We start from the raw sequence: 27,844 nt of genomic DNA, 5'->3' as shown, positions 1-27,844 counted from the left end.
GGAAGGAGGGAGGCATTACCTGTATTTCTGTTTGTACGTATTTATTACTCTGTTTGACCGGTACGTATTTCTTCTATATATTTTATTTTGTTGATATGTTTTGTTGTCCGTCTCCCCCTTCTAGACTGTGAGCCCGCTGTTGGGTAGGGACCGTCTCTATATGTTGCCGACTTGTACTTCCCAAGCGCTTATTCTCCAAAGCCCGGGCTCTTTCCTTTTAGACTGTGAGCCCGGAGCAGGGAAGGAGGGAGGCATTACCTGTGTATCTGTTTGTACGTATTTATTACTCTGTTTGACCTGTACGTATTTATTCTATGTATTTTATTTTGTTGATATGTTTTGTTGTCCGTCTCCCCCTTCTAGACTGTGAGCCCGCTGTTGGGTAGGGACCACCTCTATACGTTGCCGACTTGTACTTCCCAAACGCTTATTCTCCAAAGCCCGGGCTCTTTCCTTTTAGACTGTGAGCCCGGAGCAGGGAAGGAGGGAGGCATTACCTGTATATCTGTTTGTACATATTTATTACTCTATTTGACCGGTACGTATTTCTTCTATATATTTTATTTTGTTAATATGTTTTGTTGTCCGTCTCCCCCTTCTAGACTGTGAGCCCGCTGTTGGGTAGGGACCGCCTCTATACGTTGCCGACTTGTACTTCCCAAGCGCTTATTCTCCAAAGCCCGGGCTCTTTCCTGTTAGACGGTGAGCCCACTGTTGGGTAGGGACCGTCTCTATATGTTGCCAACTTGTGCTTCCCAAGCGCTTAGTACAGTGCTCTGCACAGAGTAAGCGCTCAATAAATACAATTGAAGGAAGAAAGGAAGGCCTACTGAGGCCCAGAGAAGTTAAGTGACTTGCCCAAAGCCACACAGCTGACAAGTACATATTTACTATACTATTTATTTTATTTTGGTAATATGTTTTGTTTTGTTGTCCGTCTCCCCCTTCTAGACTGTGAGCCCACTGTTGGGTAGGGACCGCCTCTATACGTTGCCGACTTGTACTTCCCAAGCACTTATTCTATATATTTTATTGTGTTAAAATATTTTGTTGTCTGTCTCCCCCTTTTAGACTGTGAGCCCGCTGTTGGGTAGGGACCGCCTCTATACGTTGCCGACTTGTACTTCCCAAGCGCTTATTCTATATATTTTATTTTGTTAATATGTTTTGTTGTCCGTCTCCCCCCTCTAGACTGTTAGCCCGCTGTTGGGTAGGGACCGCCTCTATACGTTGCCGACTTGTACTTCCCAAACGCTTACTCTATATATTTTATTGTGTTAAGACGTTTTGTTTTGTTGTCCGTCTCCCCCTTCTAGACTGTGAGCCCGCTGTTGGGTCGGGACCGCCTCTATACATGCCCCACTTCCCAAGCGCTTATTCTATACATTTTATTTTGTTAAGATGTTTTGTTGGCCGTCTCCCCCTTCTAGACTGTGAGCCCGCTGTTGGGTAGGGACCGTCTGTATGCGTTGGGTAGGGACCGTCTCTCGACGTTGCCGACTTGTCCTTCCCAAGCGCTTAGTCCAGGGCCCTGCACACACAGTAAGCGCTCAATAAATGCGACCGCATGAATGAATGAAGGCCTCACAGCCCTTGAGCTGCTCCGTCACGAGCGCTTACTGTGCGCTACGCGCTTGGGACTACCAGGGTCGGTAGACGACACGTTCTTTGCCCGCGTCGGAGTCTAGATGGGGATATCGGTTGGACGGCCGGCTTCGGGCTGGAGACGAACCCTCTCCCCCCCCCCCAGTTGCCTCAGTTTGGCCGCCGGCAAGGGAGGGGGCTGAAACTGGAAACAGCTGGGCCCCAGATTCCCACCCATCAGGGGTTGAGAGACAGGAAATGACTCCAGCGGATCACATGATGAACAGCCAGCCAGGACTCTTTTTGACCCCTTCTCGGACTCGGCTTACCTCTCGGGAGCTAGGTGCCTTCCTCCCCGACGGATCCGATCCCCGTCCCTGCCGCCTCCTCCCTCCGCTACCTCGCCAGAGGCGCGAACCTCCCCCGGACCCGACCCGAGCCGCCTTGGTTCCTGTCCCGGGACCCAGGCGTCGCGGCGGCCCCCCTAACGGCATGCGGCCGGGCCCCGTTCCCGGCCCCCGTGAGTCACTCGGGCCTTGCGGTGGGACCGACCCACCCCTTGGCAGCCTCCGGCCGGAGGGCCGGGAGGTGAGGTCAGCGCTTGGGGTATAAAGCCACCGCCGGCCCGGATAAGCGTGAAATCGGGAGACCGCAAGGAAGACGAAGAAGAAGGCACCTGGAAACCCCAAGCCTTCCGCCCCTCGGACCTCTCCCGGAATTCCCGCCGAATCCCGGGCCGGACCGCGGGTGAGTGACGGACCGATCCTGGGGCGAGCGGGGCAACCTCTCCGTCCTGATGGAAGCCGGGTGGTCTTAAGGGGCGACCTAAGGGACGTCCTTGGGGACCACCTGTGAGAAGCGGCGTGGCCTGGCGGCTGGAGCGCGGGCTTGGGGTTCAGGAGGACCTGGGTTCTAATCCCGGCCCCGCCGCGGGACTCGAGGCGAGGCACTTTGCTCCTCTGGGCCTCGTTTAACTCATCTGTAAAGGGGGGATCCTCAATCGTATTTATTGAGCGCTTACTGTGTGCAGAGCACTGCACTAAGCGCTTGATGAGATGAGAGCTCATCTCATGATGGGGGATCATCATCAATCATCAGTCGTATTTATTGAGCGCTTACTATGTGCAGAGCACTGGACTGAGCGCTTGGGAAGTACAAATTGGCAACATATAGAGACAGTCCCTACCCAACAGTGGGCTTACACTCTAAAAGGGGGGTGAGAGCGTGAGCCCCACGTGGGACAGGGACTGCGTCCAACTTGTACTTGATACCTACCCCAGCGCTTAGAAAGGTGCCTGGCACATAGTAAGAGTTTAACTTGGTTAAACCTAAGTTAGAGAAGCAGCGTGGCTCAATGGAAAGAGCCCGGGCTTTGGAGTCAGAGGTCATGGGTTCAAATCCCAGCTCCGCCGCTTGGCAGCTGGGTGACTTTGGGCAAGTCACTTCCCTTCTCTGGGCCTCAGTCCCCTCATCTGTAAAATGGAGATTGACTGTGAGCCCCCCCGTGGGATCACCTTGTAACCTCCCCAGCGCTTAGAACAGTGCTTTGCACATAGTAAGCGCTTAATAAATGCCATTATTATCATTATTATTTAACGAATACCGTCATCTTCACCCACTACGGTAGAGAGGGTTGGGATTTGAGCGTCGTCATCCCTGCCTCGAAAATACAACCTTGATTTATCTCGCTACTCCTTCCCCGCCGCCCCCTCTATTTCAGTCCCATCGACGTCGGCCCCCTGACTTGTCACCGTCTTTTCCCCTCTCTTCCGCTCCCAACTCCTCGCTTCCCCGCCGAGCCTCAGTGTCGTCATCTGTAAAATGGGGATTCTCCCTCCTGCCGACCGTGAGCCCCCCCGAGGGCCAGGGACTGTGTTCAACCCGACTATCTTGTAACAACCTTCTCACCGCCGACCCCTCGCCCACGTCCTTCCCCTGGCCAGGATCGCCCTCCCTCCTCAAATCCGACAGACGACGACTCTCCCCCCCGCTTCAGTCAATCAATCAATCGTATTTATTGAGCGCTTACTATGTGCAGAGCACTGTACTAAGCGCTTGGGAAGTACAAGTCAGCAACACATAGAGACGGTCCCTACCCAACAGTGAGCTCACAGTCTAGAAGGGGGAGACAGAGGACAAAACCCAACATACTAACAAAATAAAATAAATAGAATAGATATGTACAAGTAAGATAAATCATCATCCCAGCACTTAGTTTAGGGCTTGGCACCTAGTAACAATAATAATAATAATTTTCGTATTTGTTAAGCGCTTACGATGTGCAAAGCACTGTTCTAAGCGCTGGGGGGGATACCAGGTGATCAGGCTGTCCCACGTGGGGCTCACAGTCTTAATTCCCATTTTACAGATGAGAGAACTGAGGCACAGAGAAGTGAAGTGACTTGCCGTAGTAAGCGCCACTAAGTAGAGAAGTAGCATGGTCTCGTGGAAAGAGCCTGGGCCCCGGAGTCAAAGGATGTGCGTTCCGATCCCGGCTCCGCCACTTATCTGCGGTGTGACTTGGGGTAAGTCACTTTGCTCCCTCTGTGCCTCAGTTTCCTCACCTGTAGAGAACAGGGCAGGAAGGACAGAAGGCGGACGAGCCGCCCTTTTTGCCATGGAATGGGGGTTAGATGAATTTGCCGCCACGGCCAGAAGCAGCGTGGCCTAGCGGGTAGCGCCGCGGCCTGGGAGTGGGAAGGACCTGGGTTCTAATCCCGGCTCCGCCACTTGTCCGCCGTGTGACCTTGGGCAAGTCGCTTCACCTCTCAGTTCCCTCATCTGTCCAATGGCAACTTGTACTTCCCAAGCGCTTGGTACAGTGCTCTGCACACAGTAAGCGCTCAATCAATACGATTGATGACGATTGGGGGTCAAGAGCGCGAGCCCCACGCGGGACGGGGAACGGGTCCAACCTTCCCAGACTGAGCCCCTTCCTTCCTCTCCCCCTCGTCCCCCTCTCCATCCCCCCCATCTCACCTCCTTCCCTTCCCCACAGCACCTGTATATATGTTTGTACATATTTATTACTCTATTTATTTATTTATTTTACTTGTACATATCTATCCTATTTATTTTATTTTGCTAGTATGTTTGGTTTTGTTCTCTGTCTCCCCCTTTTAGACTGTGAGCCCACTGTTGGGTTGGGACCGTCTCTAGATGTTGCCAACTTGTACTTCAATCAATCAATCAATCAATCAATCGTATTTATTGAGCGCTTACTATGTGCAGAGCACTGGACTAAGCGCTTGGGAAGTACAAATTGGCATCACATAGAGACAGTCCCTACCCAACAGTGGGCTCACAGTCTATGTGCTCTGCACATAGTAAGCGCTCAATAAATCTGATTGATGATGACTGATGACGATTAGCCCCGGAGCCCAATGCGGTGCCCGGCTCCGAGTCGGCGGCGCTTAACGAAGAGCACGTGACGAAAAGCCTTCAACAAACACAGTTACTAACGTTGTGATTATTTCCGCGGCGGGGATATTTGTTTTTTTTTTTCTTTTTCACCCGCCCTTTTCTCCCTTTCGTAGGCACCATGCTCCTGTCCACCTGCCTGCTGTCCCTCCTGACGGCCAGGGCCCTCTCCATGCGGGGGACGGAGGACGACGGAGCCGATCCGCCGGCGTCCCCGCCGCCCCGGCCGGTCCCCTGCGACTACGACCGCTGCCGTCACCTGCAGCCGCCCTGCAAGGAGCTGCAGCGGCTCGGCCGGCAGCCCTGCCTCTGCCCGGGCCTCTCCAGCCCGAACCAGCCCCCGGACCCTCCCCGGCTCGGGGAGGTCCAGATCTGGGCCGAGGAAGGACGGGCCCTCGTGCACTGGTGCGCCCCGTCATCCCCGGTCCGGGAATATCGGCTGCAGTTTTGGGAGGCCGGCGGCGGCCGCAGGAGAGGCCCCGCTCTCAACAGCAGCCTCCGCCAGGCCCAGCTGTCGCCCCTGCAGCCCGGGACCTCCTATGTGGTGTGCGTCGTGGCTCTGAACGACGCCGGGGAGAGCCCCACCGTCCACGGGGACGCGGAAGGCTTCCGGGGGCCGGGAGAGGCCGAGCCATTCGGGCCTTGTCGCGCCATCTCCGTGCCCCCTCGGCCCCAGACCTACGTCCACGTGGCGGTCGGAATCGGGGTGGGGTTGGCCTCGGTGAGCTGCCTCGCCCTGCTCTGGCACTTCTGTCTCCGGGATCGCTGGGGTTGCCCGCGCCGGGGCCGCCGTCCCGCTTCCAGGGACGCCCGGGGCCCCTAGGGCCCACGGGCCGAGGCGGGGACCGCGTCCGGGACGGATGCCGCTGGCTCCGACTTTCGGGCGCCCCGGCTTCGGAGGAGAGCGATGACCGCCCTGATCTTACCTGGGTATCATCATCAATCGTATTTATTGAGCGCTTACTATGTGCAGAGCACTGGACTAAGCGCTTGGGAAGTCCAAGTTGGCAACACCTAGAGCCAGTCCCTACCCAACAGTGGGCTCACGGTCTAAAAGGGGGAGATGGAGAACAAAACCAAACGTACTAACAAAATAAAATAGAATAGATATGTACAAGTAAAATAAATAAATAGAGTAATAAATATGTACAAACATCCATATATACAGGTGCGTCAATCAGTCGTATTTATTGAGCGCTTACTATGTGCAGAGCACTGGACTAAGCGCTTGGGAAGTCCAAGTTGGCAACATCGAGAGACGGGCCCTACCCAACAGCGGGCTCAGGGTCTAAAAGGGGGAGACGGAGAACAAGACCAAACATACTAACAAAATAAAATAAATAGAATAGATATGGACAAGTAAAATAGAGTAATAAATATGTACAAACATCCATATATACAGGTGCGTCAATCAGTCGTATTTATTGAGCGCTTACTATGTGCAGAGCACTGGACTAAGCGCTTGGGAAGTCCAAGCTGGCAACATCGAGAGACGGGCCCTACCCAACAGTGGGCTCACGGTCTAAAAGGGGGAGACGGAGAACAAAACCAAACATACTAACAAAATAAAATAAATAGAATAGATATGTACAAGTAAAATAAATAGAGTAATAAATATGTACAAACATCCATATATACAGGTGCGTCAATCAGTCGTATTTATTGAGCGCTTACTGTGTGCAAAGCACTGGACTAAGCGCTTGGGAAGTACAAGCGTGTGTATGCGTGCAAGAAATCAGCCTGGATCAGAAGGCAGGATTTAGCTTTTTTAATAACACAATAAGCTCCCTTGGGGGAGCGGGAGTATGCATGAATCCCCCCTGTTTTGCATTCATTCAGCCAAGCAGTGGTATTTACTGAGCTCCTCCTGGGCGCCGAGCACTATATGAAGCGCCGGGGAGGGCAATAATAATAATTAGGGGATTTGTTAATAATAATAATGATGGCATTTATTAAGTGCTTACTATGTGTAAAGCACTGTTCTAAGCGCTGGGGAGGTTACAAGGTGATCAGGGATTTGCTGATAATAATAATAATAATGGCATTTATTAAGCGCTTACTATGTGCAAAGCACGGTTCTAAGCGCTGGGGAGGTTGCAAGGTGATCATGGATTTGCTAATAATAATAATAGTGATGGCTTTTATTAAGCGCTTACTATGTGCAAAGCACTGTTCTAAGCGCTGGGGAGATTACAAGGTGATCAGGTTGTCCCACGGGGGGCTCCCAGTCTTCATCCCCATTTGACAGATGAGGGAACTGAGGCCCAGAGAAGTGAAGCGGCTTGCCCAAAGTCACCCAGCTGACAACCGGAGGAGCCGGGATTTGAACCCACGACCTGTGCGCCGGGCACCGTACTGAGCGCCGAGAATACGATACAACGGTCTCGTCCAGGGAACTCGTGGAGAAGCAGCGGGGCTCAGTGGAAAGAGCCCGGGCTTGGGAGCCGGAGGTGACGGGTTCTAATCCACTTGTCACCTGTGTGACTCTGGGCAAGTCACGTCACTTCTCTGGGCCTCAGTTCCCTCATCTGTCAAATGGGGATGAAGCCCGTGAGCCCCCCGTGGGACAAGCTGAGAACTTTGTAACCTTCCCAGCGCTCAGAACAGTGCTTGGCGCGTAGTAAGCGCTTAACAAATGCCATCATTAGTAGTAGTAGTAATACAACGCTGGGCACAAAGCATCGCCGTCTACTTGGCCCGACAGGTGACCCTTCCAAGGCCTCCCTGTGAGCCCGAAATCAATCAATGGTATTTATTGAGCGCTTACCGTGTGCAGAGCACTGTACTAAGCGCTTGGGAAGTACAAGTTGGCAACATATAGAGACGGTTCCTACCCAACAGTGGGTTCATAGATGTTGCAGTGAACTTTGCCTTCATTTCTGGAGTCTTATAGCGGCGCTCCACAGCCCACGAATGGGTGGACTGGTTTTCCTAGACGGAGGCTGTGTGTCCAAGGGAGCCGAATGCGAATCCCGGCCCCACCACCAGTCTGCTGTGTGACCTTGGGCAAGTCACTTCACTTCTCTGAGCCTCAGTTACCTCATCTGTAAAAATGGGGATGAAGATTGTGAGCCACACATGGGACAACTTGATCACACTGTATCCCCCCAAGTGCTTAGAACAGTGCTTTGCACATAGTAAACGCTTAACAAATGCCATTATTATTATTATTATTATTATTATTATTATTATTATCATCCCCTTCTGCTTGCCGCGCCTGTTTGCCTTGAGCAATAAACACGAGCTGGAATCTGAGCTCCGTCTGTCTCTGCGTCCGTGGGAGCCGGCGTCGGAAAACCGGGATTAAAAGGAGACGGTCGGAGTCGGGAAAGGCTAGCTGTAAGCAGTAGGACCCTCCTCCCCTCTTTTCAGGGGGACGCGACAAGCCTTATTCCGGATTAAATAAGGGCAAAATAAGCAGGGAGAGGGAAGGAACATTTGGGATGTTTTTAATGGTATTGGTTACATGCTTGCTTTGGGCCAAGCATTCATTCGTTCATTCATTCACTCCATTCATTCAGTGGTATTTATTCATTCATTCATCCATTCAATCGTATTTATTGAGCGCTTACTGTGTGCAGAGCACTGGACTAAGCGCTTGGGAAGTACAAGTTGGCAACATATAGAGACGGTCATTCATTCATTCAATCGTATTGATTGATATGTTGAGCGCTTGCTGTGTGCAGAGCAATCGTATTTATTAAGTGCTTGTGTTCATTCATTCATTCATTCCATTCATTTATACAATGGGATTTATTGAGTGCTTGCTGTGTGCAGAGCAATCAATCAATCATATTTATTGAGCGCTTGCTGTGTGCAGAGCAATCAGTCAATCGTATTTATTGAGCGCTTGCTGTGTGCAGAGCAATCAATCAATCAATCGTATTTATTGAGCGCTTACTGTGTGCAGAGCACTGTACTAAGCGCTTGGGAAGTACAAGATGGCAACATCTAGAGACGGCCCCTACCCAACAGGGGGCTCACGGTCTAGAAGGGGGAGACGGACAACAAAACAAAACATGGAGACAGGTGCTGTACTAAGCGCTTGGGAAGTACAAGTGAGCCCACTCCTCTAGACTGTGAGTCCACTGTTGGGTAGGGACCGTCTCTAGATGTTGCCAACTTGTACTTCCTAAGCGCTTAGTCCAGTGCTCTGCACACAGTAAGCGCTCAATAAATATGATTGATTGATTGATTACAAATTGGCAACATCTAGAGCCGGTCCCTACCCAACAGCGGGCTCACAGTCTAGAAGGGGGAGGCAGACAACAAAACAAAACATAGAGACAGGTGTCAAGTTGTCAGAACGAATTCATTCATTCAATCGTATTTATTGAGCGCTAACTGTGTGCAGAGCGCTGGACTAAGTGCTTGGGAAGTACAAGTTGGCGACATATAGACAGTCCCTACCCAACAACGGGCTCACAGTCTATCACTCATTCATTCATTCATTCAATCGTATTGATTGAGCGCTTACTGTGTGCAGAGCACTGGACTAAGCGCTTGGGAAGGACAAGCTGGCAACGTAAAGACAGTCCCTCCCCAACAGCGGGCTCACAGTCTAGAAGGGGGAGACAGAGAACAAAACAAAACATGGAGACAGGTGTCGAGTCGTCAGAACAAATTAATTCATTCAATCGTATTTATTGAGCACTTCCTGTGTGCAGAGCACTGTACTAAGCGCCTGGGAAGTACAAGTTGGCGACATATAGACAGTCCCTCCCCAACAGCGGGCTCACAGTCTAGAAGGGGGAGACAGACAACAAAACAAAACATGGAGACAGGTGTCGAGTCGTCAGAACGAATTCATTCATTCAATCGTATTTATTGAGCGCTTACTGTGTGCAGAGCACTGGACTAAGCGCTTGGGAAGGACAAGTTGGCAACATATAGACAGTCCCTGGGTGGACTGGTTTTCCTAGATGGAGGCTGTGTGTCGAAGGGAGCCGAATGCGAATACCGCTCCACCACCAGTCTGCTGTGTGACCTTGGGTAAGTCACTTCACTTCTCTGAGCCTCAGTTCCCTCATCTGTAAAAATGGGGATTAAGACTGTGAGCCCCACATGGGACAACTTGATCACACTGTATCCCCCCAGCGCTTAGAACAATCAATCAATCAATCGTATTTATTGAGTGCTTACTATGTGTAGAGCACTGTACTAAGCGCTTGGGAAGTACAGATTGGCATCACATAGAGACAGTCCCTACCCAACAGTGGGCTCACAGTCTAAAAAGTGGGCTCACAGTCTAAAAGAACAGTGCTTTGCACATAGTAAGCGCTTAACAAATGCCATCATTATTATTATTATTACCACCCAACAGCGGGCTCACAGTCTGTCATTCATTCATTCATTCAATCATATTTATTGAGCGCTTACTGTGTGCAGAGCACTGGACTAAGCGCTTGGGAAGTACAAATTGGCGACATATAGACAGTCCCTACCCAACAGCAGGCTCACAGTCTATCATTCATAGAGAAGCAGCGTGGCTCAGTGGAAAGAGCCCGGGCTTGGGAGCCAGAGGTCACGGGTTCTAATCCCGACTCCGCCACATGTCTGCTGTGTGACCTTGGGCAAATCACTTCACTTCTCTGAGCCTCAGTGACCTCATCTGGAAAATGGGCATGAAGACTGTGAGCCCCACGTGGGACAACCTGATCCCCTTGTATCCCCCCCAGCGCTTAGAACAGTGCTTCGCACATAGTAAGCTTTTAGACTGTGAGCCCACTGTTGGGTAGGGACTGTCTCTATGTGTTGCCAATTTGTACTTCCCAAGCGCTTAGTACAGTGCTCTGCACATAGTAAGCGCTCAATAAATACGATTGATTGATTGATTGATAGTAAGCGCTTAACACATGCCGCCATTATTATTCATTCAATCGTATTTATTGAGCACTTACTGTGTGCAGAGCACTGGACTAAGCGCTTGGAAAGTAGAATTCGGCAACAGAGACGGTCCCTACCCGACAACGGGCTCACAGTCTAGAAGGGGGAGACAGACAACGAAACAAAACAAGCAGACAGGTGTCAATACCATCAAAATAAATAGAATTATAGCTGTAGACGCATCATTAATAAAACAGAGTCAAAAATATGTACAAATACGCACAAGTGCTGTGGGGAGGGGAAGGGGGTAGGGCAGAGGGAGGGGCTGTACTAAGCACTGGGACAGATATCAGCTAATATTCAACTGTAGAGAAGCAGCGTGGCTCAGTGGAAAGAGCCCGGGCTTGGGAGTCAGAGGTCATGGGTTCGAATCCCGGCTCCGCCACTTGTCTGCTGTGTGACTTTGGGCAAGTCGCTGAACTTCTCTGAGCCTCCGTCACCTCATCGGTAAAATGGGGATGAAGACTGTGAGCCCCACGTGGGATAACCTTCATTCATTCAATCAATTGTATTTATTGAGCGCTTACTGTGTGCAGAGCACTGGACTAAGCGCTTGGGAAGGACAAGTTGGCAACATCTAGAGACGGTCCCTACCCAACAGTGGCCTCACAGTCTAGAAGGGGGAGAAAGAGAACAAAACAAAACATATTAACAAAATAAAATAAGTAGAATAAATATGTACAAGTAAAATAAATAAGTAAATAGAGTAATAACCTGATCACCTTGTATTCCCCCCGGCGCTTTGAACAGTGCTTTGCAATCAATCAATCAATCAATCGTATTTATTGAGCGCTTACTGTGTGCAGAGCACTGGACTAAGCACTTGGGAAGGACAAGTCGGCAACATATAGGGACGGTCCCTACCCAACAGCGGGCTCACAGTCTAGACGGGGGAGACAGAGAACAAAACATATTAACAAAATAAAATAAGTAGAATAAATATGTACAAGTAAAATAAATAAATAAATAGAGTAATAACCTGATCACATTGTATTCCCCCCGGTGCTTAAAACAGTGCTTTGCAATCAATCAATCAACAAATCAATTGTATTTATTGAGCGCTTACTGTGTGCAGAGCACTGTACTAGGTGCTTGGAAAGTCCAAGTTGGCAACATCTAGAGACGGTCCCTACCCAACAGTGGGCTCACAGTCTAGAAGGGGGAGACAGAGAACAAAACAAAACATATTAACCAAATAAAATAAGTAGAATAACTATGTACAAGTAAAATAAATAGAGTAATAACCTGATCACCTTGTATTCCCCCCGACGCTTAGAACAGTGCTTTGCACACATTAAGCACTTAACAAATGCCATCATTATTATTATTATTAATAGTAATTGTATTTATTGAGTGTTTACTGTGTGCAGAGCACTGGACTAAGCGCTTGGGAGAGTACAACAGAACATTAAACAGACACAATCCCTTCCCACAATGAGTTTACAGCTAAGCTAATTGAGTTGGACACAGTCCATGTCCCTCATGGGGCTCACAGTCTTCATCCCCATTTTCAGCTGAGGTAACTGAGGCACCCCGAAATGAAGTGACGTGGCCACGCGGCAGACAGGTGGCAGAACCAGGATTTGGCCATAATAATAATAATAATAATAATAATAATAATAACAACAACAACAATAATAATAATAATAAGGATCCGATTTGTACTTCCCAAGCGCTTAGTCCAGTGCTCTGCACACAGTAAGCGCTCAGTAAATACGATTGAATGAATGAATAACAGTGTTTAAGCAATTACTATGTGCCATTCATTCATTCAATCATTTATTAAGCGCTTACTGTGTGCAGAGCACTGGACTAAGCGCTTGGGAAGGACAAGTTGGCAACATATGGGGACGGTCCCTACCCAACAGCGGGCTCACAGTCTAGAAGGGGGAGACAGACAACAAAACAAAACATGGAGACAGGGGTCAAGTCATCAGAATAAATTCGTTCATTCAATCATTCATTCAATCGTATTGAGCGCTTACTGTGTGCAGAGCACTGGACTAAGCGCTTGGGAAAGACAAGTTGGCAACATCTAGAGACGGTCATTCATTCATTCAATCATATTTATTGAGCGCTTACTGTGTGCAGAGCACTGGACTGTGAGCCCACTGTTGGGTAGGGACTGTCTCTATATGTTGCCAATTTGTACTTCCCAAGTGCTTAGTACAGTGCTCTGCACATAGTAAGCGCTCAATAAATACGATTGATGATGATGATGATGACTAAGCGCTTGGGAAGTACAAGTTGGCGACATCTAGAGACGGTCCCTACCCAACAGCGGGCTCACAGTATAGAAGGGAGAGACAGACAACAAAACAAAATATATCAACAAAATAAAATAAATAGAATAGCAAATATGTATAAGTAGAATTAAACAAATAGAATTAGAGCTAAATGCACATCATGAACAAAATAAATCTCATCATGATCACGGGAAGCGCTTTCAACGTGCCCAGCCCTGTTCTAAGCGCTGGGCCCCCCACTTCCCCAGCCCGGGATGAGAGGCTCCGCTCAGCACCATTGTCATTCATTCATCCATTCAATCGTATTTATTGAGCGCTTACTGTGTGCACAGCACTGTACTAAGCGCTTGGGAAGGACAAGTTGGCAACATCTAGAGACGGTCCCTACCCGACAACGGGCTCACAGTCTAGAAGGGGGAGACAGACGACTCGGGGGAGGATACAAGCAATTTGTATCCCGGTCTCAATCCCCATTTTACAGATGAAGTCGCTGAGGCCCTGAAAAGTGAAGTGACTTCCCCAAGGTCACCCCGCATGCGCATAGCAGAGCAGGGATTAGAACCCATGACTTTGTGAGTGTCAGGCCTGTGGCGCTCCGTCCACTACGACGCCATGCAGCTTGGGTAAGGAATGTCTCTGTTGCCGAATTGTACTTTCCAAGCACTTAGGACAGTGCTCTGCACACAGTAAGCGCTCAATAAATCGATTGAATGAATGAAATTACACCCACTGCCTTGAATTCCTCAACTCCAACTCTCCCCTAGATCCCCTCCAATCTGGCTTCCGTCCCTTACACTCCACCAAAACTGCCCTCCCGAAGGTCACCAATGTCCTCCTTCTTGCCAAATCCAACGGCTCTTACTCGATCCTAATCCTCCTCGACCTCTCAGCTGCCTTCGACACTGTGGACCCCCCCCCCTTCTCCTCAACACGCTATCCGACCTTGGCTTCACAGACTCCGTCCTCTCCTGGTTCTCCTCTTATCTCTCCGGTCGATCATTCTTGGTCTCCTTTGCAGGCTCCTCCTCCCCGTCCCATCCCCTTCCTTTAGTGGTTCCTCAAGGCTCAGTTCTTGGTCCCCTTCTGTTCTCAATCTACACGCACTCCCTCGGTGACCTCATTCGCTCCCACGGCTTCAACTATCATCTCTACTCTGATGACACCCAGATCTACATCTCTGCCCCTGCTCTCTCTCCCTCCCTCCAGGCTCACATCCCCTCCTGCCTTCAGGACATCTCCATCTGGATGTCTTCCCGCCATCTAAAACTCAAAATGTCCAAGACTGAACTCCTTGTCTTCCCTCCCAAACCCTGTCCTCTCCCTGACTTTCCCATCACTGTAGATGGCACGACCATCCTTCCCGTCTCACAAGCCCGCAACCTTGGTGTCATCCTCGACTCCGCTCTCGTTCACCCCACACATCCGATCTGTCCCCAAAACCAGCCGGTCTTACCTCCACAACATCTCCAAGATCCACCCTTTCCTCTCCATCCAAACCGCTACCTTGCTGGTTCAATCTCTCATCCTATCAAGATGGGATGACTGCATCGGCCTCCTCTCTGATCTCCCATCCCCCCGTCTCTCCCCGCTTCAGTCTATACTTCACTCTGCTGCCCAGATCATCTTTCTACAGAAACGCTCTGGGCATACTCCTAGACTGTGAGCCCACTGTTGTGTAGGGACCATCTCTATGTGTTGCCAACTTGTACTTCCCAAGCTGTTAATACAGTGCTCTGCACACAGTAAGTGCTCAATAAATACGATTGAATGAATGAATGTCACTCCCCTCCTCAAAAATCTCTCGTGGTTGCCTATCAACCTTTGTATGAAGCAAAAACTCCTCCCTCTCGGCTTCGAGGCTGTCCTCGCCCCCTCCTTCCTCCCCTCCCTTCTGTCCTTCTCCAGCCCAGCCCGCACCCTCTGCTCCTCTGCCGCCGCTCACCTCCTCACCGGGCCTCGTTCTCGCCCGTCCCGCCGTCGACCCCCGGCCCACATCCTCCCCCTGGCCCGGAATTCCCTCCCTCCACATATCCGCCAATCTAGCTCTCTTCCTCCCTTCAGAGCCCAACTGAGCGCTCACCTCCTCCCGGAGGCCTTCCCACACTGAGCCCCCTTTTTCTTTTCCTCCCCATTGCCCACCCCTCTGCCCCACCCCCTTCCCCTCCCCACAGCACCTGTATATATGTTGGTACAGATTTACTACTCTATTTGTTTTTCTTGTACATATTTACTATTCATTTTGTTAATGATGTGCATTTAGCTTCAATTCAATTTGTTCTGATGACTTGACACCTGTCCACATGGTTTGTTTTGTCATCTGTCTCCCCCTTCTAGACTGTGAGCCAGCTGTTGGGGAGGGACCGTCTCTATCTGCTGACTTGTCCTTTCCAAGTGCTTAGTCCAGTGCTCTGCGCACAGTAAGCGCTTGATAAATATGATTGAATGAATGGATGAATGAAATGCAGCTTCTGGTCCCTCCCGACTCCTAAGTCATGCCCTAACCACAAGGTCTCTTGATGAAAAAGGATGAAAACGGGGGAGTGGGCGTCTGCATGAGGGGAACCCCCCCCCACAACAAAAACGCTCCCATCCCCAGACAGGCGTGGGAGTTGGCGGCCGGGACGGGGTTCCCCTTTTCTGGGGTTTCTGGCAGCCGGTGGGTCCAGCTGGGTGGGGAGGGTGTGTGGGGTGAGGAGTGAGGGGCAGGGAGCGTGGCCTGCGGCCTTCTGACTCAGGGCCTTGGCAAGCACCAATCAATCTGCGCATCAGGCAGAAACTCCTCACCCTGGGCTTCCAGGCTGGCCATCCCCTCGCCCCCTCCTACCTCACCTCCCTTCTCTCCTTCTCCAGCCCAGCCCGCACCCTCCGCTCCTCCACCGCTAATCTCCTCCCCGTACCTCGCTCTCGCCTGTCCCGCCATCGACCCCCGGCCCACGTCATCCCCCGGGCCTGGAATGCCCTCCCTCTGCCCCTCCGCCAAGCTAGCTCTCTTCCTCCCTTCAAGGCCCTGCTGAGAGCTCACCTCCTCCAGGAGGCCTTCCCAGACTCAGCCCCTTCCTTCCTCTCCCCCTCGTCCCCCTCTCCATCCCCCCCATCTTACCTCCTTCCCTTCCCCACAGCACCTGTATATATGTATATATGTTTGTACAGATTTATTACTCTATTTATTTTACTTGTACAGATCTTTTCTATTTATTTTATTTTGTTAGTATGTTTGGTTTTGTTCTCTGTCTCCCCCTTTTTAGACTGTGAGCCCACTGTTGGATAGGGACCGTCTCTATACGTTGCCAACTTGTACTTCCCAAGCGCTTAGTACAGTGCTCTGCACACAGTAAGCGCTCAATAAATACGATTGATTGATTGATTGATTGAGCAGGAGGGCGCCCGCCACAGACCACGGGTGGTGGGCCGCAGGGCGCAGGGTGCAGGGCGCAGGCCACAGGGCGCAGGCCGCAGGCCACAGGGCACAGGGCGCAGGCCGCAGGCCACAGGGAACAGGCCTTAGGCCATAGGGCACAGGCTGCGGGGCACAGGCCACGGGGTACAGACCGCGGGGCACAGGCCGCAGGGCACAGGCCTTAGGCCGCAGGGCACAGGCTGCAGGTAGCAGGGCACAGGGCATAGGGTACAGGCCACAGGGCGCAGGGTGCAGGCTGCAGGGCGCAGGGCACAGGCTGCAGGGCACAGGCTGCAGGTAGCAGGGCACAGGGCATAGGGCACAGGCCGCAGGGCGCAGGGTGCAGACTGCAGGGCGCAGGGCACAGGCTGCAGGGCGCAGGCTGCAGGCAGCAGGGCACAGGCTGTAGGGCACAGGCCATAGGGCACAGGCCGCAGGGCGCAGGGTGCAGGGCACAGGCCTTAGGCCGTAGGGCACAGGCCGCGGGGTACAGGCTGCAGGCCGCAGGGCTCAGGCTGCAGGCAGCAGGACACAGGCCGTAGGGCGCAGGGCATAGGGCGCAGGCTGCAGGGCGCAGGCCTTAGGCCGTAGGGCACAGGCTGCGGGGCACAGGGTATCGGCTGTGGGCTGCGGTGGACGGAAGGCTCTGATCTCCCATCCTCCTGTCTCTCCCCACTCCAATCTATACTTCACACCGCTGCCCGGCTCATCTTTGTGCAGAAACGCTCTGGGCATGTCACTCCCCTCCTCAAAAACCTCCATTGGCTACCAATCAATCTGCACATCAAGCCAAAACTCCTCAGTCTGGGCTTCCAGGCTGTCCATCCCCTCACCCCCTCATTACCTCACCTCTGTTATCGACAAGTAGGGTGCAAAATAGGCTAATCGGTGTAAATCGATTAGATTTCCTCAACAACAACTCTCTCCTCGACCCCCTCCAGTCTGGCTTCCGTCCCCTTCATTCCACGGAAACTGCCCTCTCAAAGGTCACCAATGACCTCCTGCTTTCCAAATCCAACGGCTCATATTCTGTCCTGATCCTCCTCGACCTCTCAGCTGCCTTTGACACTGTGGACCACCCCCTTCTCCTCAACACGTTATCTGACCTTGGCTTCACAGACTCCGTCCTCTCCTGGTTCTCCTCTTATCTCTCCGGTCGTTCTTTCTCAGTCTCTTTTGCAGGCTCCTCCTCCCCCTCCCATCCTCTTACGGTGGGGGTTCCCCAAGGTTCAGTGCTTGGTCCCCTTCTGTTCTCAATATACACTCACTCCCTTGGTGACCTCGTTCGCTCCCACGGCTTCAACTATCATCTCTACGCTGATGACACCCAGATCTCCATCTCTGCCCCTGCTCTCTCCCCCTCCCTCCAGGCTCGCATCTCCTCCTGCCTTCAGGACATCTCCATCTGGATGTCCGCCCGCCACCTAAAGCTCAACATGTCGAAGACTGAGCTCCTTGTCTTCCCTCCCAAACCTTGTCCTCTCCCTGACTTTCCCATCTCTGTTGACGGCACTACCATCCTTCCCGTCTCACAAGCCCGCAACCTTGGTGTCATCCTCGACTCCGCTCTCTCATTCACCCCTCACATCCAAGCCGTCACCAAAACCTGCCGGTCTCAGCTCCGCAACATTGCCAAGATCCGCCCTTTCCTCTCCATCCCAACCGCTACCCTGCTAATTCAAGCTCTCATCCTATCCCGTCTGGACTACTGCACTAGCCTTCTCTCTGATCTCCCATCCTCGTGTCTCTCTCCACTTCAATCCATACTTCATGCTGCGGCCCGGATTATCTTTGTCCAGAAACGCTCTGGACATATCCCTCCCCTCCTCAAAAACCTCCAATGGCTACCGATCAATCTGCGCATCAAGCAGAAACTCCTCACCCTGGGCTTCAAGGCTGTCCATCACCTCGCCCCCTCCTACCTCCCCTCCCTTCTCTCCTTCTACTGCCCAGCCCGCACCCTCCGCTCCTCCACCACTAATCTCCTCACTGTACCTCGCTCTCGCCTGTCCCGCCATCGACCCCCGGCCCACGTCATCCCCCGGGCCTGGAATGGCCTCCCTCTGCCCACCCGCCAAGCTAGCTCTCTTCCTCCCTTCAAGGCCCTGCTGAGAGCTCACCTCCTCCAGGAGGCCTTCCCAGACTGAGCCCCTTCTTTCCTCTCCCCCTCGTCCCCCTCTCCATCCTCCCGTCTTACCTCCTTCCCTTCCCCACAGCACCTGTATATATGTATATATGGTTGTACATATTTATTACTCTATTTATCTATTTATTTATTTATTTTACTTGTACATTTCTATCCTACTTATTTTATTTTGTTGGTATGTTTGGTTCTGTTCTCTGTCTCCCCCTTTTAGACTGTGAGCCCACTGTTGGGTAGGGACTGTCTCTATGTGATGCCAATTTGTACTTCCCAAGCGCTTAGTACAGTGCTCTGCACATAGTAAGCGCTCAATAAATACGATTGATTGATTGATTGATTGATTGATCGGCCGCAGGGTTCTTGTACCCAGGGTGGTGACGCAGATAGGAAAAATGCCAACTTGTACTTCCCAAGCGCTTAGTACAGTGCTCTGCACACAGTAAGCGCTCAATAAATACGATTGATTGATTGATTGATTGACTCGGAGACATGAGTTCGGATAGAGCAGTAAAGAAGGAAAGTGGCTACCGGCCCGTTCACCTCCCGGGAGAGGTACGAGTGACAAGCAGCCCCGATCCCATTCTCACTGTTTCTTTTATTGAGTTACAGCAACATGGGAGCGGGGCAATTGGGAATTTCAGGAATCCGATTAGGACCGACAGGATGTTATAAATTCTCATTATTCTCTGTTTTCACTGTCTTGTGCAGGATGTTGTTATCTGCCCTATGACCTTGCCTAGAGAGGTGTTACTTGTTACTGGCCTTGAAGACATCTGTTGCTGAGCCTGGCATAAAATACAAAAAAAAGGAGTTGTTCTCTCGGCCTGCACAAAATGGAGGGTTACTGTCAGCATTCACAAAATGGAGTCAGTCGTGTCAAGTCCGCTAGTGGACAACACCTCCCTTCTGTCCTTCTCCAGCCCAGCCCGCACCCTCCACTCCTCTGCTGCTGCCAACCTCCTCACCGGGCCTCGTTGTCACCCGTCCCGCCATCGACCCCCGGCCCACGTCCTCCCCCGGGCCCGGAATGCCCTCCCTCCGCCCCTCTGCCAAGCGCGCGCTCTTCCTCCCTTCATGGCCCTACTGAGAGCTCACCTCCTCCAGGAGGCCTTCCCAGACTGAGCCCCTTCCTTCCTCTCCCCCTCATCCCCCTCTCCATCCCCCCATCTTACCTCCTTCCCTTCCCCACAGCACCTGTATATATGTATATATGCTTGTACAGATTTATTACTCTATTTATTTTACTTGTACCTATCTATTCTATTTATTTTATTTTGTTAATATGTTTGGTTTTGTTCTCTGTCTCCCCCTTCTAGACTGTGAGCCCACTGTTGAGTAGGGACTGTCTCTATATGTTGCCAACTTGGACTTCCCAAGCGCTTAGTACAGTGCTCTGCACACAGTAAGCACTCAATAAATACGATTGATTGATTGATTCAAAGCCCTACTGAGAGCTCACCTCCTCCAGGAGGCCTTCCCACACTCAGCCCCCTCCTTCCTCTCCCCCTCCTCCTCCTCCCCATCCCCTCCTGCCTTGCCTCCTTCCCCTCCCCACAGCACCTGTATATATTTATTACTCTATTTATTCTACTTGCACATATTTATTCTATTTATTTCACTTTGTTAGTATGTCTTGTTTTGTTGTCTGTCTCCCCCTTCTAGACTGTGACCCCGCTGTTGGGTAGGGACCGTCTCTAATACGTCGCCGACTTGTCCTTCCCAAGCGCTTAGTCCAGTGCTCTGCACACAGGAAGCGCTCAATAAATACGATTGAATGAATGGATGAAAGAAGAAGAAGAAGGAGGTGTGAAGCCTCCCTTCCAAGCCCTACTGAGAGCTCACCTCCTCCAGGAGGCCTTCCCACACTCAGTCCCCTTTTTCCTCTCCTCCTCCCCATCCCCCCGCCCTACCTCCTTCCCCTCCCCACAACATCTGCATATATATATATATGTACAGATTTATTACTCTATTTATTTTATTTGTCCATATTTACTATGCTATTTATTTTGTTAATGACGTGCATCTAGCTTTAATTCTATTTGTTCTGACGACTTGACACCTGTCCACATGTTTTCTTTTGTTGTCTGTCTCCCCCTTCTAGACTGCGAGCCCATCTTTGGATAGGGATTGTCTCTCTCTGTTGCCGAATTGTACTTTCCTAAGCGCTTAGTCCAGTGCTCTGCACACAGTAAGCGCTCAATAAATACGACTGAATGAATGAATGAATCGCCCCCACTCCCTCCCTCTGCCCTGCTCCCTCCCTTCTCCACATCACTAGTGTAGATTTGTACATATTCATTATTCTATTTATTTTATTAATGATGTGTATATAGCTATAATTCTATTTACCTATTTGGGGTGTGTATTTGTACATATTTGTTACTTTATTTATTTCATTAATGATGTGTATATAGCTATAATTCTATTTACCTATTTGGGGTGTATATTTGTACATATTTATATTACTCTATTTTATTAATGACGTGTATATAGCTATAATTCTATTTACCTATTTGGGGTGTATATTTGTACATATTTATATTACTCTATTTTATTAATGACGTGTATATAGCTATAATTCTATTTACCTATTTGGGGTGAATATTTGTACATATAAGCGCTCAGTATACAGTAAGCGCTCAATAAATACGATTGAATGAATGAATCGCCCCCACTCCCTCCCTCTGCCCTGCCCCCTCCCTTCCCCACTGCACTAGTGTAGATTTGTACATATTTATTACTCTATTTTATTAATGATGTGTATATAGCTATAATTCTATTTACCTATTTGGGGTGTATATTTGTACGTATTTATATTACTCTTATTAATGACGTGTATATAGCTATAATTCTATTTACCTATTTGGGGGTGTATATTTGTACATATTTACTACTCTATTTTATTAATGATGTGTATATAACTATAATTCCATTTACCTATTTGGGGGTGTATATTTGTACATATTTATTACTCTATTTTATTAATGATGTGTACATAGCTATAATTCTATTTACCTATTTGGGGTGTATATTTGTACATATTTATTACTCTATTTTATTAATGATGTGTATATAGCTATAATTCTATTTACCTATTTGGGGGTGTATATTTGTACATATTTATCACTCTATTTTATTAATGATGTGTATATAGCTATAATTCTATTTACCTATTTGGGGTGTATATTTGTACATATTTATCACTCTATTATATTAATGATGTGTATATAGCTATAATTCTATTTACCTATTTGGGGGTGTATATTTGTACATATTTATTACTCTATGAACGATGTGTATATAGCTATAATTCTATTTACCTATTTGGGGTGTATATTTGTACATATTTATTACTCTCTTTTATTAATGATGTGAATATAGCTATAATTCTATTTACCTATTTGGGGGGTGTATATTTGTACATATTTATTACTCTATTTTATTAATGATGTGTACATAGCTATAATTCTATTTACCTATTTTGGGTGTATATTTGTACATATTTATTACTCTATTTTATTAATGATGTGTACATAGCTATAATTCTATTTACCTATTTTGGGGTGTATATTTGTACATATTTAATACCCTATTTTATTAATGATGTGTATATAGCTGTAATTCTATTTACCTATTTGGGGTGTATATTTGTACATATTTATTACTCTATTTTATTAATGATGCATATATAGCTATAATTCTATTTACCTATTTGGGGGGTGTATATTTGTACATATTTATTACTCTATTTTATTAATGATGTGTATATAGCTATAATTCTATTTACCTATTTGGGGTGTATATTTGTACATATTTATTACTCTATTAATGATGTGTGTATAGCTATAATTCTATTTACCAATTTGAGGTGTATATTTTTACATATTTCTTACTCTTTATTTTATTAATGATGTGAATATAGCTATAATTCTATTTACCTATTTGGGGGGTGTATATTTGTACATATTTATTACTCTATCTTATTAATGATGTGTATATAGCTATAATTCTATTTACCTATTTGGGGTGTATATCTGTACATATTTATTACTCTATTTTATTAATGATGTGTATATAGCAATAATTGTATTTACCTATTTGGGGTGTATATTTGTACATATTTATTACTCTATTTAATGAGTGATGTGTATGTAGCTATAATTCTATTTATTCTGATGGTATTGACACCTGTCTACTTGTTTTGTTGCCTGTCTCCCCCTTCTAGACTGTGAGCCCATCGTTGGATTGGGATCGTGTTTATCTGTTGCCGAATTGTACTTTCCTAAGCGCTTAGTCCAGTGCTCTGCACACAGTAAGCGCTCAATAAATACGATTGAATGAATGAATGAATCGCCCCCACTCCCTCCCTCTGCCCTGCTCCCTCCCTTCCCCACAGCACTAGTGTAGATTTGTACATATTTATTACTTTATTTATTTCACTAATGATGTGTATATAGCTATAATTCTACTTACCTATTTGGGGTGTTTATTTGTACATATTTGTTGCTTTATTTATTTCACTAATGATGTGTATATAGCTATAATTCTATTTACCTATTTGGGGTGTACACTTGTACATATTTATATTACTCTATTTATTTTATTAATGATGTGTATATAGCTATAATTCTATTTACCTATTTGGGGTGTATATTTGTACATATTTATTACTCTATTTTATTAACGATGTGTATATAGCTATAATTCTATTTACCTATTTGGGGTGTATATTTGTACATATTTATTACTCTATTTTATTAGCGATGTGAATATAGCTGTAATTCTATTTACCTATTTGGGGTGTATATTTGTACATATCTTTACTCTATTTTATTAATGATGTGTACATAGCTTTAATTCTATTTACCTATTTGGGGTGTATATTTGTACATATTTATTACTCTGTTTTATTAACGATGTGTATATAGCTATAATTCTATTTACCTATTTGGGGTGTATATTTGTACATATTTATTACTGTATTTTATTAACGATGTGAATATAGCTGTAATTCTATTTACCTATTTGGGGTGTATATTTGTACATATCTTTACTCTATTTTATTAATGATGCGTACATAGCTTTAATTCTATTTACCTATTTGGGGTGTATATTTGTACATATTTATTACTCTATTTTATTAATGATACGTATATAGCTATGATTCTATTTACCTATTTGGGGTGTATATTTGTACATATTTATTAGTTTATGTTATTAATGATGTGCATATAGCTATATTCTATTTACCTATTTAGGGTGTATATTTGTACATATTTATTACTCTACTTTATTAATGATGTGTATATAGCTATAATTCTATTTACCTATTTGGGGGTGTATATTTGTTCATATTTATTACTCTAGTTTATTAATGATGCGTACATAGCTATAATTCTATTTACCTATTTGGGGTGTATATTTGGACATATTTATTACTCTATTTTATTAATGATGTGTTTATAGCTATAATTCTATTTACCTATTTGGGGGGTATATTTGTACATGTTAATTACTCTTTTATTAATGATGTATATATAGTTGTAAATCTATTTACCTATTTTGGGTGTATATTTGTACATATTTATTACTCCATTTATTTTATGAGTGATGTGCATATAGCTATAATTCTGTTTATTCTGATGGTATTGACACCTGTCTACTTGTTTTGTGGCCTGTCTCCCCCTTTTAGACTGTGAGCCCATCGTTGGTTAGGGACCGTCTCTATCTGTTGCCGAATTGTACTTTCCTAAGCGCTTAGTACAGTGCTCTGCACACAGTAAGCGCTCAATAAAAGGGGGAGTGGGCGGTTTCGTGAGGGGAAACCCTCCCCAGACAAAATACCCCCACTACCCCTCCAAATAGGTGGGAGTGAGGAAGCAGCGTGGTTCAGTGGAAAGAGCCCGGGCTTGGGAGTCAGAGGTCATGGGTTCTAATCCTGACTCTGCCACTTGTCAGCTGGGTGACTCTGGGCAAGTCACTTGACTTCTCTGGGCCTCAGTTCCCTCATCTGGAAAATGGGGGTGAAGACTGGGAGCCCTACGGGGGACAACTTGATTATCTTGTATCTACCCCACTGCTTAGAGCAGTGCTTGGCACATAGTAAGCGCTTAACAAATGCCATCATTATTATTATTATTATTATTATTATTATTATTATTATTATTCCAACCTGATGACCCAGTATCTGCCCCATCTCTTAGAACAGTGCTGGGCCCTTAGTAAGCGCTTAACAAATACCCCTTCTGGACTGTGAGCCCTCTGTTGAGTAGGGACCATCTCTATATGTTGCCAATTTGCACTTCCCAAGCGCTTAGTACAGTGTTCTGCACACAGTAAGCGCTCAATAAATACGATTGAATGAATAAAAATACCATGATACTATTTATTTATTTATTTTACTTGTACATATTTCTTCTATTTATTTTATTTTGTTCATATGTTTTGTTTTGTCGTCTGCCTCCCCCTTCTAGACTGTGAGCCCGCTGTTGGGTAGGGGCCGTCTCTAGATGTTGCCAACTTGTCCTTCCCAAGCGCTTAGTCCAGTGCTCTGCACACAGTAAGCGCTCAATAAATACGATTGAATGAATGAAGGAATGAAAATACCATGATTTTATTTATTTATTTTACTTGTACATATTTTTTCTATTTATTTGATTTTGTTAATATGTTTTGTTTTGTCGTCTGCCTCCCCCCTCTAGACTGTGAGCCCACTGTTGGGTAGGGACCGTCTCTATATGTTGCCAACTTGTACTTCCCAAGCGCTTAGCACAGTGCTCTGCACACAGTAAGCGCTTAATAAATACGATTGAATGAATGAATGAAAATACCATGATACTATTTATTTATTTTACTTGTACATATTTCTATTTATTTTTTTTTGTTAATATATTTTGTTTTGTCGTCTGCCTCCCCCTTCTAGACTGTGAGCCCGCTGTTGGGTAGGGACCGTCTCTAGATGTTGCCAACTTGTACTTCCCAAGTGCTTAGCACAGTGCTCTGCACACAGAAAGCGCTCAGTAAATACGATTGAATGAGGGAATGAATGATGTTTATTTTTCTACTCACTCTGGGGTCTCTTTCTACCAAGTCCTCATCATTATTTTACCAAAGTTGTCCAAGCATAGGGAATTTTTTTCTATATCTTGTCAGTCCTCGTAGCAAACAATGAATTAATAAGAGAAGCAGCGTGGCTCCGTGGCAGGAGCCCGGGCTTGGGACTCGGAAGGTCGTGGGTTCTAATCCCGGCTTCGCCACTTATCAGCTGGGTGACTCGGGGCAAGTCACTTCACTTCTCTGGGCCTCAGTTCCCTCATCTGTCAAATGGGGATGAAGACTGTGAACCCCACGTGAGACAACCTGATCATCGTGTATCTCCCCCAGCGCTTAGAACAGTGCTTTGCACATAGTACATGCTTAACAAATACCATCATTATTATTTATTCTGTTGGTAATGACCCCTGTCTCCATGTTTTGTTTTGTTGTCTGTCTCTCCCTTCTAGACTGTGAGCCTGCTGTTGGGTAGGGACCGTCTCTAGATGTTTCCAACTTGGAAAGAGCCTGGGCTTTGGAGTCAGAGGAGTCAGAGGTCGTGGGTTCAAATCCCGGCTCCACCAGTTGTCAGCTGTGTGACTTTGGGCAAGTCACTTCACTTCTCTGGGCCTCAGTTACCTCATCTGTATTTATTTATTTTACTTGTACATATTCTATTTATTTTATTTTGTTAATATGTTTGGTTTTGTTCTCAGTCTCCCCCTTCTAGACTGTGAGCCCGCTGTTGGGTAGGGACCGTCTCTAGATGTTGCCAACTTGTACTTCCCAAGCGCTTAGTCCAGTGCTCTGCACACAGTAAGCGCTCTATAAATACGATTGAATGAATGAATGAATGAATCTGTAAAATGGGGATGAAGACTGTGAGCCTCCCGACAGACACCTTGATCACCTTGTAACCTCCCCAGTGCTTAGAACAGTGCTTTGCACATAGTAAACATTTAATAAATGCTATCATTATTATTATTATTACTTCCCAAGCACTTAGTCCAGTGCTCTGCACACAGTAAGCGCTCAATCAGTACGACTGACTGAATGAATGACTGTCTCTATATGTTGACAACTTGCACTTCCCAAGCGCTTAGTCCAGTGCTCTGCACACAGTAAGTGCTCAATTGATACAATTGAAAGAATGAATGACTGACCATCTCTAGATGTTGCCAATTTGTCCTTCCCAAGTGCTTAGTCCAGTGCTCTGCACACGGTAAGTGCTCAAACGATACAATTGAATGAATGACCATCTCTATATGTTGCCTAATTATACTTCCCAAGCGCTTAGTCCAGTGCTCTGCACATAGTAAGCGCTCAATCGATATAATTGAATGAATGAGTGAATGAATGACTATCTCTAGGTTGTTGACTTGAACTTCCCAAGCGCTTAGTCCAGTGCTCTGCACACAGTAAGTGCTCAATAAATACGATTGAATGAATGACCATCTCTATATATTGCCAATTTGTCCTTCCCAAGCGCTTAGTCCAGTGCTCAGCACACAGTAAGTGCTCAATGAATATGACTGAGTGGATGAGTGAATGACCATCATCACTGAATGAACGAACGAATGAATGAACAAATGAATGAATGAATGAATAATAATAACAATGATGGCATTTGTTAAGCGCTTACTATGTGCAGAGCACTGTTCTAAGCGCTGGGGGGGGATACAAGGCGATCAGGTTGTCCCATGTCGGGGGTCACAGTCTTAATTCCCATTTTACAGATGAGGGACCTGAGGCTCAGAGAAGTGAAGTGACTTGCCCAAGGTCACACAGCAGACACGTGGCGGAGCCGGGATTCGAACCGATGACCTCTGACTCCAAAGCCTGGGCTCTTTCCACTGAGCCACGCTGAATGAAGAATGAATGAACGAATGAATGAATGAAGAATGAATGAATGGATGAAGAATGAATGAATGGATGAATGGATGAAGAATGAATGAATGAATGAAGAATGAACGAATGAAGAATGAACGAATGAATGAATGAAGAATGAACGAATGAATGAATGAAGAATGAATGAATGAAGAATGAATGAATGGATAAAGGATGAATGAATGAAGAATGAATGAATGAATGAAGAATGAATGAATGAAGAATGAATGAATGGATAAAGGATGAATG

General features: G+C 47.2%; 1 protein-coding gene across 1 annotated transcript; it reads left to right on the top strand.

The window, feature by feature from the left end:
* Positions 1 to 1,543: 1,543 nt before the first annotated feature.
* Positions 1,544 to 5,997, top strand: LRRN4CL (LRRN4 C-terminal like). Its single transcript, XM_038764837.1, has 2 exons — positions 1,544 to 2,331; positions 5,121 to 5,997. Exon 2 carries the CDS (start codon positions 5,126 to 5,128, stop codon positions 5,825 to 5,827), a length of 702 nt encoding a protein of 233 aa, XP_038620765.1. The 5' UTR covers positions 1,544 to 2,331; positions 5,121 to 5,125; the 3' UTR covers positions 5,828 to 5,997.
* The last annotated feature ends 21,847 nt before the right edge of the window (positions 5,998 to 27,844 follow it).

The sequence above is a fragment of the Tachyglossus aculeatus genome, chromosome 22 (genome assembly GCF_015852505.1).
Source record: "Tachyglossus aculeatus isolate mTacAcu1 chromosome 22, mTacAcu1.pri, whole genome shotgun sequence".
NCBI lineage: Eukaryota > Metazoa > Chordata > Mammalia > Monotremata > Tachyglossidae > Tachyglossus > Tachyglossus aculeatus.
This window is presented reverse-complemented; position numbering and strand designations above follow the sequence as displayed.

Coding starts and splice junctions, on each gene's coding strand:
- LRRN4CL (XM_038764837.1), top strand. CDS start 5,126: ATGCTCCTGTCCACCTGCCTGCTGTCCCTCCTGACGGCCAGGGCCCTC.